The 16,905-nt window shown below is 44.2% G+C and overlaps 1 protein-coding gene across 1 annotated transcript in view; it reads right to left on the reverse strand.

Moving 5' to 3' along the window:
• Window positions 1-16,905, reverse strand: part of Mboat1 (membrane bound O-acyltransferase domain containing 1) — a 105,974-nt gene that overhangs the window by 18,685 nt on the left and 70,384 nt on the right. Inside the window, exons 5-8 of the mRNA XM_028881009.2 lie at window positions 11,642-11,697; window positions 8,256-8,310; window positions 6,485-6,668; window positions 4,869-5,061 (exon numbers count right to left, since the gene is read on the reverse strand). Of these exons, the coding sequence (XP_028736842.1) occupies window positions 4,869-5,061; window positions 6,485-6,668; window positions 8,256-8,310; window positions 11,642-11,697 (488 nt within the window). The remainder of the gene's footprint in view (window positions 1-4,868; window positions 5,062-6,484; window positions 6,669-8,255; window positions 8,311-11,641; window positions 11,698-16,905) is intronic.

Consider the following 16,905-nt stretch of genomic DNA (forward strand, 5'->3'; position numbering starts at 1 on the left):
TGCAGCGGAAGCCATACAATTCCACAGTGATGAACTCCCGACCACAGTGTGTAGTAGCAGAGCTTGGGAGGTAGAGACAGGAGGATCAACAGTGGGCCACATAGCAATATAAGGCTAGCCTGAGCTATGGAGGAAGTTGAAGGCCAGTTTGAACCACACAGTAAAATTCTGTCTCAAAAAGAAAGAAAAGAAAACAGCAAGTCATCTTACTAACGAAGTCATTCTGAAAGTACTTGCCTCCATCTTTATTTACTTAACTAAACTATAAGAAAATGGCCCCCAAAGGAACAGTCTACCTCAAATCAATGCCTTAATGAGGTGTTTCGTAACCAGCTAGAGTCCTGACAAGCCCCCACTGTTATGATAAAGACCAAGAGAGTAAATTTCTCCTTTATCATATTCCAAATTCTGTTAGAATATGCTCTTCAAGAAAATAGTCGTTAATGACTCACACTAATTAAATCAAAGCACTTTACAATTCTAGACTGGAGGAGGTCCTAGAGGATCCTCATAAAAGTTTAAGTCCAAATGCAGACAGCTTTTCAAACCCACTGGAAAGGAGCCTGCCTACAGAACAGGCACTCTGAAGGAAACAGACTTCTCCAGGTGGGAGGGGGGCTCTGAGCTCAGTGGTCCAGCATTTGTCTAGCACTTTCCTTGGGTTTCATCCCCAGGACAGAGAGGGAGGGAAGGAGGGAATGAAAGAGGGAGGGAGAGAGAGAACACAGCCCTATGTTTATCTCTTCTATTTTTGGCATAGTTGATGATTTAATGATGATTATCTTAGGCTTGGCTTCAGTTGAAAACTATCTGGTTTCACAGAAGAAAGGATTTAAAAGGACAGAGCCCCATGCCATCCTCTCTCCTCTAGAGGGAAATTCAGCAGAGAAGAAAAAGAAGACAAAGAAAGCAGATGCCTGAAAAAGAGCCTCATGGTGTCATGTATGTGAGAACACATCTATGAATGACAAATGTCAACTAGGTAACAGCTAAAATCACAGCTAGACAGCCCATGGCAAGGCCAGCACAGCAATTCTTAACTTCTAATTTTGTGCCCAGCACTCCTGGTCAGAGCTGAAAGAAGCAAACAATGGTTGTACATGGTGTGTGTGTGTGTGTGTGTGTGTGTGTGTGTGTGTGGTCCCTAGTCGTCATCTGCGATAGTCAGATGTTTTCACAACACACAGGAAAAAAAACAACTTTGGGTAGGGACAGATTTACTTCAGCTCAGCCCCAGATATTGCAATCCATCACTGGAGGGAAGGTGGGGTGTGGCAGAGCATGTCACATCGTGGCACTCACAAAGCAGGAAGAGCAAGAATTCCCCTGTCTCCATCTTTCTCCTTCTCCCCCATTCAATCCCACTTGAGCCCTCAGCCTACGCATGGTGCTACCAGCATGCAGGAATGGAATTCCCTTTCAGCTCACTGTCTCTGGAAATGCCCATACGGACGCACCTACAAGTGTGTTTTACTAATAGCCTGTGTGCTTCTCAATCCCAGCAAGCTGGCCCTCAAGATGAGCCATCACACACCTTTTGGAGGTCTCTGTACCCAACACCTTCCAGGTATTTCCTATTTACCCTCCCAGCAGCCCAGCAGTGAGAGGAAGATCAGTAAGGTAGGCTCAGCAGCACAGTAAGTAATGCAAGAGCTGGAGGAGGTGACAAACTTCTAGAAAACTCTCCCCTAAGGATAAAGTGTATATAACAGTGGCACCTATGTTAAAGAGTTGTCAAACTGTGTACAAAGTTCCATCCAATGAAGCACTCAGGAGATGATGGTGGGGGCCATTTTTACTGTAGTGGCCTCTGCTGATGGGAATGCAAAGGAGACTGAGACTGGAGATGTTGGCTCATTGTGCAGACCATTCCAGGGTAGGCAGTGCCAGAATCTGAAGGCCAGAACTGACTCCACATCCTAAAGGGCTGAGAGCTCCTTTTTGAGATAACTGGCTCCCAGAATCGCCCTATTTGGAGAGTTGGGATTCCCTGTTCAGCACGGCGCTTTCCGCAGAAGTTTATCCGAGATTCCATCACGACCTAGAGCAGCCAGAGTGAGGTTCTGACTCATAGCCCCAAACTGGCTCTCCTTTTCCCACGCATGGTGTAACTTACATGTCAGACAAACTGATTTAGATGCCCCTTTGTTGGAGTTGGTGGTCCCTAGGACACAGCCCAGACAGCTGAGCCTCTTGAATCAGTACCAATTATTTGGGGTGTGGGGGGATCAGAACTGGATGTTAAGTCCAAAGAAAATAGTTTTGTTATTTCTATATAAACAGTAACTAGAGCAAGTCCAACACAGTACAGTATGGCTGACATCCACGAGAGGCCAGCTTTAAGGATTACATTTATAATAATTTATAATTAGTACATCAATTATATGTAAATGGCATTTTAAAGAGCCGGATAAAACAATTATTCGGTTAAGCAATTTAAATATTCCCTGATGGACTATTCATTGCTTCTTTATTCATAAATAATACAAAGGTTAATTTCAGACTAGCCCATGTAATCGAAACTGGAGAAAACTTCAAATCTCAGCTATGCAAATTAGTGGAGTGTTTCCACTAAACAACCAGGAAAACACAGAGATGGGGCAGAGGGGACTGGGGAGAAAAGGGGGGCTCTGTGAGCAGGGAAGGCTGTCCAGAGGAAACACATCTACATTCCGAAAGCCTGGGGAGTTCTCCTCAAGGGCAGAATGGCATCCTGTTCCCTGTCACCCCTCCCACCCACACCCTTCAGCACAGCCCGCACCCACCTTGTGTCAGACTCTCCCCACAAGGCCACGGAATGGCCTTTTTTTCCTCCTTAAATCTGGAGCTGATTTAGTCCAAAGCCAGCCCTAGAGCCCTGAGATACAAAACGTGGGAGCAGACAGGATAGGGAGAGAAGAGAGAGAGCAAAGTCAGTGAAACTAGAGAATGTAGTAAAAAAGAGGAAGATATTCTCAGCACTCCCAACCCCTCTCTCTTCATAGTCTCTCTCTCTCTCTCTCTCTCTCTCTCTCTCTCTCTCTCTCTCTCTCTCTCTCTCTCACACACACACACACACACACACACACACACACACACACACACATGCACACACACACACCTGCACACATTCGTACTCAGGTTAGAGCAGAGAAAAAGCATTAACTCTTTTGCATGGGAAAACACATAGATACAGGGATCCAAATAGACACCTAGCTACCTGAGATTGAAATGCCTAGCTACTAGAGAAATAAAAAAAGGCAGCATTATTAACTAGCAAAGCAACAGCAGAATCGGGAAGGAGGGGAACAGGTTTTTGAAGCACATTTAGCCTCCATATTATGCCCCTGGGGCAACTCTTGATGCCTCCTGCCTGCGGTCTGTGTTCCCACAAAATGTCATAGTCTTGAGATGCAGAAGATGTTTCCTAGCTCAAAGCCTGGTGTTCAGCAAACACCCTCTAAATTAAACTGAATGGAGATGAAAACAAAACACAGCACACCACAAATTCTAAAACAATTCTCTCTACTGCTGGGTGTAGTAGTTCACACCATTAGTCCCAGCACAGGCAGAGGCAGGTGGATCTCTGGTCTACAGAGCGAGTTCCAGGTCAGCCAGGACTGCCTAGTAAACTCCTGTCTCAAACAAAATAACAAACAGCTCTGAGTCTGATGTCTCTGGCCAAACATTAGGGAAACACTGCTTTTGGACTAAACCTACATGTAGATATTTTTGCAGCTAAAAATAACCAGGCCCCAGGAGAAACCGCTTATTGGGCACAAAGTTTATGTTTGGGGCAATGAAAGTTTCTGCCAATGCTGGACTGTATGTCTAAATGGCCAAACAGTCTATTTCGTATTACATATATTTGAATGAAGAAAAAAATAATTCTGCATCTGCAAAGTTTAATTTGGACCATAAAATCTAAAACACACACTAAGAAGAGGGACTGAGTCATGTGCTATTCCTTAACCTCAGTCTGTAGACAAAACACGGAGAACTGCAGAATGACCAGTTTGACTTAAGAAGCCAAGTACCCGCCTCTCTAACCTCCCCATCTTTTTATTTATTTATTTATTTATTTATTTATTTATTTATTTATTTATTTATCTATTTATTATGTATGCAGAAGAGGGCACCAGATCTTGTTACAAATGGTTGTGAGCCACCATGTGGTTGCTGGGAATTGAACTCAGGACCTCTGGAAGAACAGTTGGTGCTCTTAACCTCTGAGCCATCTCTCCAGCCCTAACCTTCCCATCTTAAATCAAAATCCTTTACCAGCCCTGGTAAGTGCATAGGTTCTCCTCTTAAATAAGTCCATTTAAAATTATTTCAGAGGAAAGAGATGAAGCCTTGAGATTGGCCAACATGCCCCAATAGAGAGGGAGAAAAAAAAAAAAAAAGATGTGTGATAAAAACCAGATGAGACTGGATGTTTCACCAGGAAGAGGAAAACCTTGAACTCAGCTTCCTTCCGAAGCAGCAAGCTCAACCAGCATTTCCTTCCTTCACCACGTGCAACCTAATCTGTGGGATGGTAAAATTCATCGTACATACATACAACCCGGAGAACAGCAAGCCAGATTCGTCTGGAATCTTCTCTTAACTTTGCCCTGCACTGAATGGCCATGTTCAGTGGTTGGAAGCAGTTCCAAACATTGGGTTTAAACAGCAGCCCAGATATCTCCTCACTGGTAACTAACTGAGTTGACGGAGGGTGGAACAGAGGAGCGCAATGTTGACAGTTAAAATTGGCGCTGGCTTCACCGCCCCAGGAAGAATTGGACTTTATCATGATTTCATGATCCAAATGATATTCAGGCTAAACCATCCAAGGAGGACCACTCCATTCCTCATTCATTTTGGGGCCACTCCATCAAACTTACCTAATGTCCATGCAAAGTAGTACTTGGGCTTTGCAGCTTGCATGACGACATATAAGTACCAAAGTCGACTCAGAAAGTTGGCCTTATGTACAAACCAGTCATCAACAAGGAAGGTGACAGGAAAGGACTTTGAGAGTGTCAAAAACAACAGCAGAGACATCAAAGTCATGCACAACTTCTGTATCACAGCTCTCTAGAAATGGGGGGAAGAAACCCATGTAACTACTCAGGTATGAGGATCACAGTTTTGGCAATAGCATTTAAAGAACATGGTTATCTAATAACTTCCCTAGAAAGAAGGGCAATGGATATGAGTTTTCTTCTCCAAGACACAAATCTGATAGGATTAGGGTAGGTGGTATATTTAGATACAGAACATACATGTAACTCTTGAGGACTGGAGGTATTCATTGTAAACATGGGACATATCTGAAAGTGTCTTTCAGTATCTCCTACCAACATAGTAATTAGGTAGGATTGTTGTCCAAAACATGATGAGGGAAATGGATACCACTATAGGGTAGCAATTTTCTACGTGAAAGCAATAACCATTTGCTTTCCACTAGCACAGGCCTGCAGAGCCAGGGAAACAAGCTTGCGTCACCAGCCAGGAGGTAGAGGCTTCTGGATAGTGGCTTCTGTGCAGGTGATTGAACACCTGAGCCAGTTTGTGAGCAGATAATGGAGAGCATTAGCTTCCACAGAAGACTCAAATGTTTAATCTGCAGCTTTGTCACAGCCTACTGTGACCAGGGAAGAGGGGAGCTCAGTTGACAACATTCTTTCAGCAGATTGGCCTGTGGCGTGTCTATGGAGCATTTTCCTAACTGCTCATTGGTGTAGGAGGGCCCACCAGGCAGTTGGACCTGGGCCGTAGAAGAAAGGTATCCAACAGGAGCCAACAAGCAAGGCAGCAAGCAGTTCTGTGGTCTCTGCTTCAACCTGTCTCTGGGTTTTTGCCTGTAGTCACTGCCCTGGCTTCTCTCGGTGACGGACTATAACCTGTAACTATAACCTGTAACTAAATGTGCCTTTTCCTCACCTAGCTGCTTTTGATCATGGTTTTATCTCAGCAACAAAGACACAAAGCAGAATATCTGGGGTTAGGGTGTCCTGACTTTTAGGTTAGTCAGGATTCAGTAATTTTGCCCAGTTCCTCTGAGTTTCCAGGGGATGTCATCCTACATGTCTGTAATTTCCAACTTCATAGAAACGGGTGTCCTTTCTAATATGGCACAGCAATGCCCCCCTTCCCAGAAGTGACTGGGGCTTAAGTGAACAGCCATGATGAGGAACGGAGAACAGTGCCTGGCTCTGACCTGAGCAATCTTACAGAGAGAAGAGCCTCAATAACTGTCTGGATTTGACTTGAAGCAAATAGGGGGTGGGTGATCGGCCATGCTCTCTGCTAAGCTGTTTGACTTTTGCCTGTTACTGTTTTATTTCTCTGTTCCAGGGACCAAACCCCAGGTCTCGTGCATACCAGGCAGATGCTCTGTCACCAAGCTACACCCCCAGCTACGACTCTTTAAAGAATGACTATTAGAAGGATCAGCTCTGAGAATGAAACCCATTCTCTGAAACTCCAAAAAACATACCGAGTACTAAAAACTTACAGTGGGAGAAGGTTCTGGCAAACTCTGAAAACCTCTTTGCTTCCAGTTCATTTCCAGCAACTTCATATGTATATGTCTCCCTTCGATGAAGGCTACATAGTCCTTGAAGTTATTACAAGGGCCAGCTATGACACTCATAAAGTTGAGATGGTAGCTTAAGTATTCCAAAAGCGAGGGCTTCACTCTGTGAAAGTAAATGAAATTTAAAACTTGAGTCCTCATCCATGTCCAATTCTCCATCAGCATATGCCTGTATACCTGAAACGTTATTATCCATGGCAAGGCCTTTCACTCTTCTGTTTTCTATAAAATCCAGCTAAGAGAGACATCGTTAAGACAGGAACCATGGATGAGATAGGTGATTGGGAAGGTCACAGTTCCGCATCACCCTCTGCTGGTGAGGACACAGAGGGAGGGATCTAAGGCAAAGGTTACTCTGAGGCTGGGAACTGCTCTTTTCTCATCACCTCTCTCTGCTTACATCACAACATGAAGGCATAAACAAAGGCAGGGTGAGAATCTGGCCTAATGTCGGCTGCTGAGATGCTCCAGAGAGGGGAAATTCTCTCCTGACTGCCAACATAAATACAAAGTAAATGGTGGGCGGACCCGACCGGTTTCCACTTGGAAGCCACACAAAACCAACGGTGACAGTCTGTTGTCTGCTTTGGTGTGTCTAGGTCCTGAAAAGGAGACCAGGGAAAACCTGGAGTGCACAGCTCTGCCTAATGCTTCAAGGGCATGCAGAAGGCCTGTTCTAGCAGGGTATTATTGTAGGAAAGGAGTACTTGAAACACCGTTGCTCATTGGCTCCTCAGACTGTGCCTTATGCTGATTATAGATACATAGTGCTGCGCAAGAGATCAGACTTATTCACACCTGTTTCCAAGTCTCAGTTCCTTAGTGAAGGCATCTCCTGGGACTCCTTAGGGATGCCAGCTGCTTCCGGTACCCTCTAGTAGGAACCTATCCCCCAGCCATGGCTGCTTTTTGTGAGCCACCCAAAAGGCATTTTCATCCCCATGTCAATGTTTTTCTCCTGATTCTTTGAACCCTCCTTTTCTCTCTAACACCATCCCCTTTCCGCTGCCTGTCCACACTGGCCAAAGACAACCTCCAGAATCCCTCTGACTCCCCAATCTGGATAGCCTTCTGTCTACTTCCTATCTTTACCTGTGCTGGACCTAATCATACTACATGCATTGGCAATTACTATTTCTCAAAGGCCCCAGACACAGGCCCAACAAAACTAATTCTGCAGTGGACACACACATCCTGGAAAAGGAAACTCTCATGGGGTGGACAAAATCAGAGATGAGATCCATCTGCTCTTGACCTCTGCCCTATAGCAGACTCCAACACACACACAAATGATCTCTCTGAAAAGTTAGCCATTGTTTAGCATTGTCCAAAGGCAAAGATTAGTAGATAGACAAGGGCCCATCAACAGCAGATTCAATAGTAATATGACATCCATATAATGGAATTAACATATGAGTATTAAAGAAACTCTAGAGAAGTGATTCTCAACCTGTGGGTCTCGATCCCCACAGGGGTCACATATCAGATGTCCTGCATATCAGATGTTTACAGTATAATTCATAATAGTAGCAAAATTACAGTTATAAAATAGCAACAAAATAATTTTATGGTTGGGGGTTACCACAACACAAGGAACTGTATTAAAGGGTCACAGCATTAGGAAAGGTGAGAACCACTGCTCTAGACATATCCAAAGGGCTTGAGAATATACTAGTAATTGCTAACTTACTTCACAGCAAGTCGGTGTTGCTCAGCAGAAAGGTCTTCAGCTTTTCGACCTAATCCTATGGAAGTGAAATGAAATTCAGAGTAAGGTGCTTAAAGCGAAATAAGTAACTGATCCTAAAGGAGTCTTCCCAAACTCATTTGGAAAAAGCCGATTCTTTTTGCTTTGTCTACCTTTAAGAATCCCTGCTTTTGCGTTTTTCAGAAGCCCTGCAGGAGGAAGGCATTGGTTGAGAGTGAACTTAGCATGCACGAGGCCCTGGATTCCATCTTTCTGACGGGTGTAATTTTATCCTAGATTAGTTCTCCAAGAGTCCATGTGAGGAAGTCGCCATGGGTTGGTGTTCACAAGAGAACATTCTGGGTTCCTTTATTTGATCTGCCTAAGTAGTATGTTAACTCCAGAAAACCCTGCCCATCACCTCCACTTAGAGATGCCTTACCACACAGCAGGACCCCATTGCTCTAGCAGTTGTAAGAGTGCCTTTCGTGGGCTGAGCCAGTTCAGACGTCTCCCTTATGATGCTAAGTGGGAAACTTGGTGTGACGGCTGACAGTGACCGTCAACTTGACAGGACCTAGAATCACCTAGGAGACAAACCTCTGGGCTGGCCTGTGAGGGAGTTTCTAGAAGTGGTTATGTGAGGTGGGAAAACCCACCTTACCTACAGGCAGCCCCACCCAAGGGCTTAGTAAAAAGGAGAAAATGAGCAAGGCACCCACAGATAGGCCTCTCTGCTTCCTGACTTCAGGTGCAATGTGACCATGCACTGGTGCCGGCTGCCATGTCTTCCCATACACCTCCAACTGTGAACCTGGATGAATGTATTCTGCCTTAAGTGGCTTTGGTCATGGGATTTTGTCACCGCAACAGGAAAAATAACTAATATACCTGAGAACTGGGACAGCTATAACAGGGGAAGCTGAGAGGATTGAGAGGAGACATAACGAGGGAAGAAACAGGGACTTTCTCCTTCCAGACAGCAAAAGGAACATAACCCTAACTGCGGGGAAAACACAAAGAATCATCAGATTTTTGTCTTTTGTTCTTTGAACTCATCCACAGCGATAAACTTCCAACCACAGGTGACGTTTGCTTCCTGTAAAATGTACATGCTATCTTGGAGTCAAAGAAACTGAAGTATTATCTTGGTGGGGTTTTTTTCCCCTCTTGTTTTTTGTTTGTTTGTTTTGTTTTGGAGATAGGGTCTCACGACATAGCCCAGGCTGACCTTGAACCTGCAGCCCTCTGATGTATGATATGCAAGTGCTGGGGGTACAGAAGTGAGCCCCATATTGGCTCTGAAGTACAGCAAGCAACGTCAGAACTCTACATCTGCCTAGCAACCACGAAGGCAATTCCACAATGCACTTAAACTCGGGCCTGTAATCATAGCATATGGAAGGCAGAGACAGGCGGATAGAGTTTCAGGCCAGCTAGGAGACATAATAAGATCCTGTCAAAAGAAAATGCCTAAGAAAAGACAGAGTGTTTCTGGAATTCCCTCATTCCTCCCACACACAAGGGGGAAAAAGGGAAAGGAAAAAAAGTAAATAAACACTTCCCTCTGTGTTAGGAATACTCCAGGAAATGTGGTAAAGAGAGAGTACTTTAAAATGTAAATTTAGGCCCAAAGTCTATTTCAAAATGAAAAAAAAAAAAAAGAAGAAGAAAAATAATCAGTGTCAGAAAACAAAACAAACAAACAAAGAGACCCCACCCCTTCTCGCCCAGTATGGCTGCAGCTGAGAGGAAACAGGAGGATTCCAAGTTAAGGACTAAACTGGGATACACAGTGAGGCCATGTCTACACACATATGTACACACAGAGCCAGCAATAAAACCACACTCTCTTTTTTCCAATGAGATCTCAACATACCCACCACAATGTACAGAATTGAACTGACTTGGATTATCGGTTCCTTCTGTTAGTCTATACTGGTAGGCATGCCCAAACTTTTAACATGGTCACACAAAGTTGTCATGTATAAAGTTTACACTCATTGCTGGCTGTTTGAAACCTGGAACTTATGCAGGGACACCTGGCTCAGTCTGGGAAGAAGGGACTGGACCTGCCTGGACTGAGTCTACCAGGTAGATCGCAGTCCTGGGGGGGGGGAGGATTTGCCCTGGAGGAGGTGGGAATGGGGGGTGGGCTGAGGGTAAGGGGAGGGGGTAGGAGGGGGGAGAACAGGGGAACCCATGGCTGATATGTAGAACTGAATGGAATTGTAAAATAAAATAAATTAAAAAAAAAAAAGTTCACACTCAAGCACAGAACAGCATAGATAATCCCCACCCCCACCCCCAGAAAAATCTTATAATGTTTTAAGTAAGTTCGTAATTTGTGGTTGGACTACATTCAAAGCTATCCTGGGCTTCTATTCCTCAGACCCATGGGCCATGGGTTAGACATTCCTGGCAGCCACCACCAAACAGCATTTCCATTTTCCTGGGACTTACTGATTCTGACAGTGTAAGTCACATTTGGAGATGTGTCTGAGCTCTGGGCAAATCAGGATCATTGGTCACTCTACAGACACCCCATTCTTGCTGTGGAATGACCCAGTTCTATGTAGAGTAGCTAAAGCCCCAAGTATGAATGAAATACAGGGGTCAATTAAAACGTAATCTGTCCCCACACTTTAAGTAAAGCAAGGAAACTAATTGTTGGGGAGAAATCTTCTCAAGCGGTCTGCTATAAAGACATGTTAGCAGTTGAGATCCATCTCAGAGCAGTACAAACCCACAGGGCACCTACCCACTGCACCCCTTAACCCTGTACTGGAATCTCCCACCTAGTTGAAAGTCTTCCTCCCTTCCCTGGAAAACCACTCTAATGATGTAAATCACATGCTCTGAACATTGTTAGGAAGGGCCTAAGTGAAAAAAGTGTTCTGTTTTACACAGGCAAAAGACTCTTCCTTCTCCTAGCTTTTTATAGGTCAGGCTAATCTTATCAGATGGTTTTTCCAAGCACACACCTCCCCCAGGGGGCTAAAAACCCAGCATTAAACACCGATTAACCAGCCAATGCTGTTAAATTTTTTTATTGCCCTCTAAGTTTTTTGGAGAGGAAATCAAAGCCCAAAGGAAGCTGTTGTCTTAATAAATTTGGGAAAGGTCAGAGGGCATCATGAATTAACTTGAAAATGTAAACAAAAACCTCACTGTTCTTGGAGCAAATACGGACTGTGGGTTCATAAAGAAATGGGGAGTAGTGGCTGGGAAATTAAAAGGGTGTAACTATGGAGGTCTGGAAACTGAACAAGAGAGAGCGAGGCCTGCCAGTGCTCACATAAAGCTTGGACTATGTGTGTGAAATACACGCATGGGGGTACTGGACACCTGCATGGCTCTGAGATCCAAGGGGAAGATTGTTTTCTCACCATCGTGAATTTGGAAAGCCAAGGTTGTAATCTTCTGAGTGACAATCATCAGAGGCCTAGAAAGAGGACAGAAAATGGAAACTGGTTCAAAAAATGAAAGAAACTTCTATTACTTTGCATGGTGGTTTTTACCTTGAAGTTTACTAAATCAAATACAGAAACAACTCTAAAATATTTAATTTTTATCCCCCTTGCAATCTGCTTTACATGTGCAGACATAACAGTACTTGCCATGGTACTCTGTCCTCTCCTCTAGTGTTGATATTGCCTTTGCCAACTGAGACAGTCTGGGACCATCTACATGAGACCGTCACATGACCAGGTCAATAAACATTGCATCATGAAGAGGGGTGAAGGAGGGCCAGCAGGATGAAATGTTCTTTTCCATGTTTCTAGCCTAAGAGTTAGCCCATATAGTTTAGACAGATGGTAGGCTAGACCATTTCTGTTTGTCTAAGTGTACTCTGGGATGTTCAAATAATGACAAAATCACCCAATGACACATTTCTCAAATCATGCTCTCAATGTTAAGAGACACAGGATTGTTACTGGCTTCTTCATCCATGCCTGCTGCAGTCTGCTTTGTTTTGTTAAAGGCGAGCCTGGCATGCACACATATGAGATGGATCTGTCAAATGCAGCTGTCAAAAATAAACAATTAGTTAACAAAAGGAACAGCAACCTTAAGTTGGTAAAGCCTGCCACTGTTGAGAGACCTTTCGTGGGAGACATGGACAGACTTTCTATTCGTCCCAGATTGGGTGCCAATGAGAGCCAAAAGAAATGAATCCACTCAAGTCTAGCTTGGTGAACCAGTGAGTTGGACTAGTGTTACTCATGGGTGCATAGGTGAAGAGTTACCAGTAGAAACATGAGCAACTTCTGGACAGCTACTGTACTGAAGAGGACTCTGTCCCCATCTCCCCCTGCAAATGTTGACTGTTTGTATATCCTTGAGGAGGGATGAGACCCCATGGGCTTTAAGGGCCATCTTGTGAAGAACCTTACACACTTCGTCGGTCAGCCCAATCATGTGAGGGACTTGTGGGAGTAATTGCATCTGCTCTACTTTAAAACAGCGACGGCCGTGTCGTGTTCAGAAGAGAGAGTCTCACAATATTCCCAAATCAAAACTTACCTGAAAAAGAGCAGTCATGCCAAAAAGCTAGAATAGTTGGATGAAGGTAAGAATCATCATTTTAACTTTCAGCTATTATATTACATCCCTGTAATCCCATCACCTAGGAAACTAAGGCAGGAAGGAAGGCCAGGAGTTGGGGGCTAACCTGGGTTACCTAGAGAGACCCTGTCACAAAAGAAAAATAAATTTTTGTGCTTAAAGTAAAGAAAATTAAAAGATGAATGAAAATATTTGTAAATTATATATTTTATAACTTAATAACAGACAGTTCAATTTAAAAGTAGTCACAGAATCTCAATAACTCTCCTCTCTTTCCGTGTGTGTGTGTGTGTGTGTGTGTGTGTGTGTGATCTGTAAATGGATAATAAGCACATGAAAAGATGGATGCTAGTAATTAGCAGTCACAGAAATTCAAGGGGGAACCACGGAGAGGTACCTCTCTCAAGCACCAGTACAGCTATAATCAAAGTGATAGGCAATGGCAAGGGTTTGCATGGATGTAGAGAAATCAACACCCTCACACACTGCCGGTGAGAGCACGTGGTGATTAATTTTGATCATCCACTTGATTTGATTAAGGAACACATAGGAAATTAATGAAGCACACTTTGGGCTGTGTCTGTGAGTGCATTTCAAGAGGTTTAACTAAAGCAGGGAGATTCACCCTACATGCAGATCGCGCCATAACCTGGGCTAGAGAAGCAGCCTGAATAAAAAGGGGAATGGAGCTGGAGAGATGGCTCAGAAGAATACCAACGACTCTGAAATCCTCCTCCATCTCACAGCATGTTTGCAGAAGCCCAGGAGCCAATAGGGAGGACTTAAAACAACATAACGCTTGGGCTAAGAAAAAATGGAGCTAGGTCTGCCTAGAAGAAGGGAAGGCATCTGTGCTCTGCTGGAAGAAGTGACAGCATTTACAGCCAACAAGAAGGGAACCAGGTCAGTCACTCTAGGGCAGCAAGCCATGCCATGCTCTTTTATGTTGAGAAATCATCAAACACCATGGTTTTAATAATAATAATAATAATTCATAATAAGGGCTACCTCAGAGCTTCTAGAAGACCAACTTGGTCATACAGATCCACGTATCTTTGTAGCTCACCCTCTTGATGTTCAACAAGACCTCTGACCCGGAATGTACAACAAAGGCTGAGAGCTATTTTTCTTAAAAGAGGCTCACTATATATAGGCACTGCATTCACGGTAGTTTCTAAATATGGCTTTCAAAGTATCCTAGATGTCTTTCCAAAGCCTTTCTGTCTTTCTTTGCTTTATTTTGGAAGTCTGGAAATGCTAAGAGTCAGTCTTCCTATGCAGATCCCAGCATATATTACTAAATGTGTGCCACATTCTGCGGTGACCATCCTATTCGCAAACCATGTAAAGCGTTGCAGTCAACTTAACTCGCACCTTTGTGGTGGGGTCTGAACACACGCATACCAATAAAGTGATAAGACACTATGGAATTAGCCAAGGTTTCCATCTCTGTAAAAATAGAATATTTGTTTTCACCCACCAAGGACTACATTAAATGTACTCCATTGCTTAAACATTTAATAGTCTAATATGCACGGACATCTCCCTCTCTCCTTCTCTCTCTCAGTATCAGGGATTAAACCCAGGGTTTCATGTATGATAGGGAAGCACTCTATCGCTGAGCTATATCCTCAGCCCTTTCTTCAGGGTTTCATTTAGTTGCTTAGGTTTGCTTTGAACTTACTATGAAGCCCAAGCAGGCCTTGAACCTATGACTCTCCTGCCTCAGCCTCCTGAACAGCTGGAATTATAGGCCCGTGCCACTAGGCCTGGCTTAAATATCTGTCATATTTAAGACCCCATCTACCCGCATCAGTATCTTTCCTGTGTGGGAGGGGGAAATGTACCCAAGAAATCTCCCGCACCTCTGTTTCCATTTGTGTATCGACTTCTCAAAGGAAGCAGACTAGTGCAGGCTGTACTACTGGATTGCTCGGCCAAGTCGATAAATACTAATTAGTCAGCATGAACTCTCTACCACTGGAATATGCAAAAACCACACGGTTGCCATGCCTTAGAGAAGATGTTATTTTTGTAGGGGGAGGGGAAGTAGCAGCAGTTGTAGGTTAAATGTTATCTAGCAATATGTAATAATCTTATACACTATCTATTTTGTACTCTCAACAGGTATTGCTTCTATTTAAAATATCTAAAGAAGTTCCTAACAATTTACACAAAAAGAAACAACTCGGGGATGAAGAGAAGCTCGGCAGGTGAAGCATTTTCTGGGTGAGCCCAAAAACCAGTTTGGATCCCAGCATCCACATAAATGCTAGGTGGGCGTGGTGGCCTGCCTGAAATCCTAGGACTTGGGAGGCAGAAATGGGGGACCTGGAGCAAGCTAGTTAGCCATGAGTGCCAAATTACTAAGCTTTTGGTTCACATAGAGGATCCTGCCTCAGTATATAAGGTGGAAATGATCAAGAAGGACACTTACCCTCAACCTCTGCCCTCAACATACATGCACGCAGTTGTATACATCCGTCTTCACACACATGTGCACCCACATCCATACACATTCACACTACACACAAGAAAGTAAACAAGTCAGGCGCTTCTAACATATCTAGAACCAGGACCTGTCTGCTGAAAGGAAAAGTGGTTCTGAACCCTGCAGACTAGAATCTGTGAGCATGTTGACAGGACAGCAACAGACTGTCCCTCACAGAGCTACCCTACACCCACAGCTCTTCAGTCAGGACTGTCTCTAAATGTGAGCTGAGAACTACTGGGTGTAAACAGAGCCTCTAGAAGATAATGAGGCCTGGGAATTGAATCCTTAGGGGCTTCAACCTAAAAATGTAAGCCCCGCCTATATTGTATTTCAATCAAATGGAACCATCTGTTGGCTTATGATTAGTATTCATGCTCATTTTTGCCCAAAATTCAAAGCTCAGCATACAGGATGTGGGGGTTAATGTTGGCAACTGACAGGATCTAGGATCACCTGTAAGACAAACCTCTGGGAGCACCTGGGAGGAGTTCTGCAGACTAGGCTAGCCTCTGGGAGCACCTATGAGGGGTTCTGTAGATTAGGCTAGCCTCTGGGAGCATCAGTGAGGGGTTTTTCTAGATGAGGCTAGCCCATGGGAGCACCTCTGAGGGGTATTCTAGATGAGGCTAGCCTGTAGGAGCACCTGTGAGGGGTTTTTCTAGATGAGGCTAACCTGTGGGAGCATCTGTGAGGGGTATTCTAGATGAGGCTAGCCTGTGGGAGCACCTGTGAGGGGTTCTGTAGACTAGGCTAGCCTCTGGGAGCACCAGTGAGGGGTTCTCTAGATGAGGCTAGCCTCTGGCATACCTGAGGGGCTATCCTGAACACACACAACAAGCATAGAAGAACAGGAGGAAATCCATAAATGGCCCCTCGTGCAGCTGAAGTCACTCCTCAGCACAGCGAGGTTTCTGAACCTGAACTGTGCTCTGATTTCTCACCATCAGCACTCAGCCACAGCCTTAGATTCACACACCCTCAGCAACTTCATGCTGTGCCCTTGGCTCTGTGAAGCCTGTGAAATCAAGGAGAGAGGCCAGCATGGGACAAGGGGCCACCTCCCCATGTGTTATTATTTCCCCCATGATTAAAACAAAAATGAGTAAAGTCATACTTTGTTTTCTTAAACTTAAGATGATTAGTCTAATTTGGATAAAGAAACATAAGTGAACAATTAGAAATATAAGCACAGAAATGAAGTAAGGAAAAACAGTTTGGGACAAAAAGATAAAACACTGACAATCTCCAACCACAAACACACGCATGCACACACGCGTGAGAGCACACACACACACACACACACACACACACACACACACACACACTACTCTTTTCAAAGCTTTAAGCTCTATTTTTTGGCACTGACCAAGAATACAGTCACCACTTCTCATTTCAACAGGGCACTGGACAAATGGATATGGTGTAACTTTTGTCTGCAAAATTAAACTCTAAGTGATTGTGCCTGGCCTGGAAACCTAGCAAGAGCCGGAAGGGGGGTGAAATGTGACAAAAAGCCAACACTGAACCTCTTGGCACATGTCTTCTCCCTCCAAACCATAGAACCCAAATATGTGGACACTGGGCAGAACA

This window comes from Peromyscus leucopus, chromosome 5, assembly GCF_004664715.2.
Source record: "Peromyscus leucopus breed LL Stock chromosome 5, UCI_PerLeu_2.1, whole genome shotgun sequence".
Lineage (NCBI taxonomy): Eukaryota > Metazoa > Chordata > Mammalia > Rodentia > Cricetidae > Peromyscus > Peromyscus leucopus.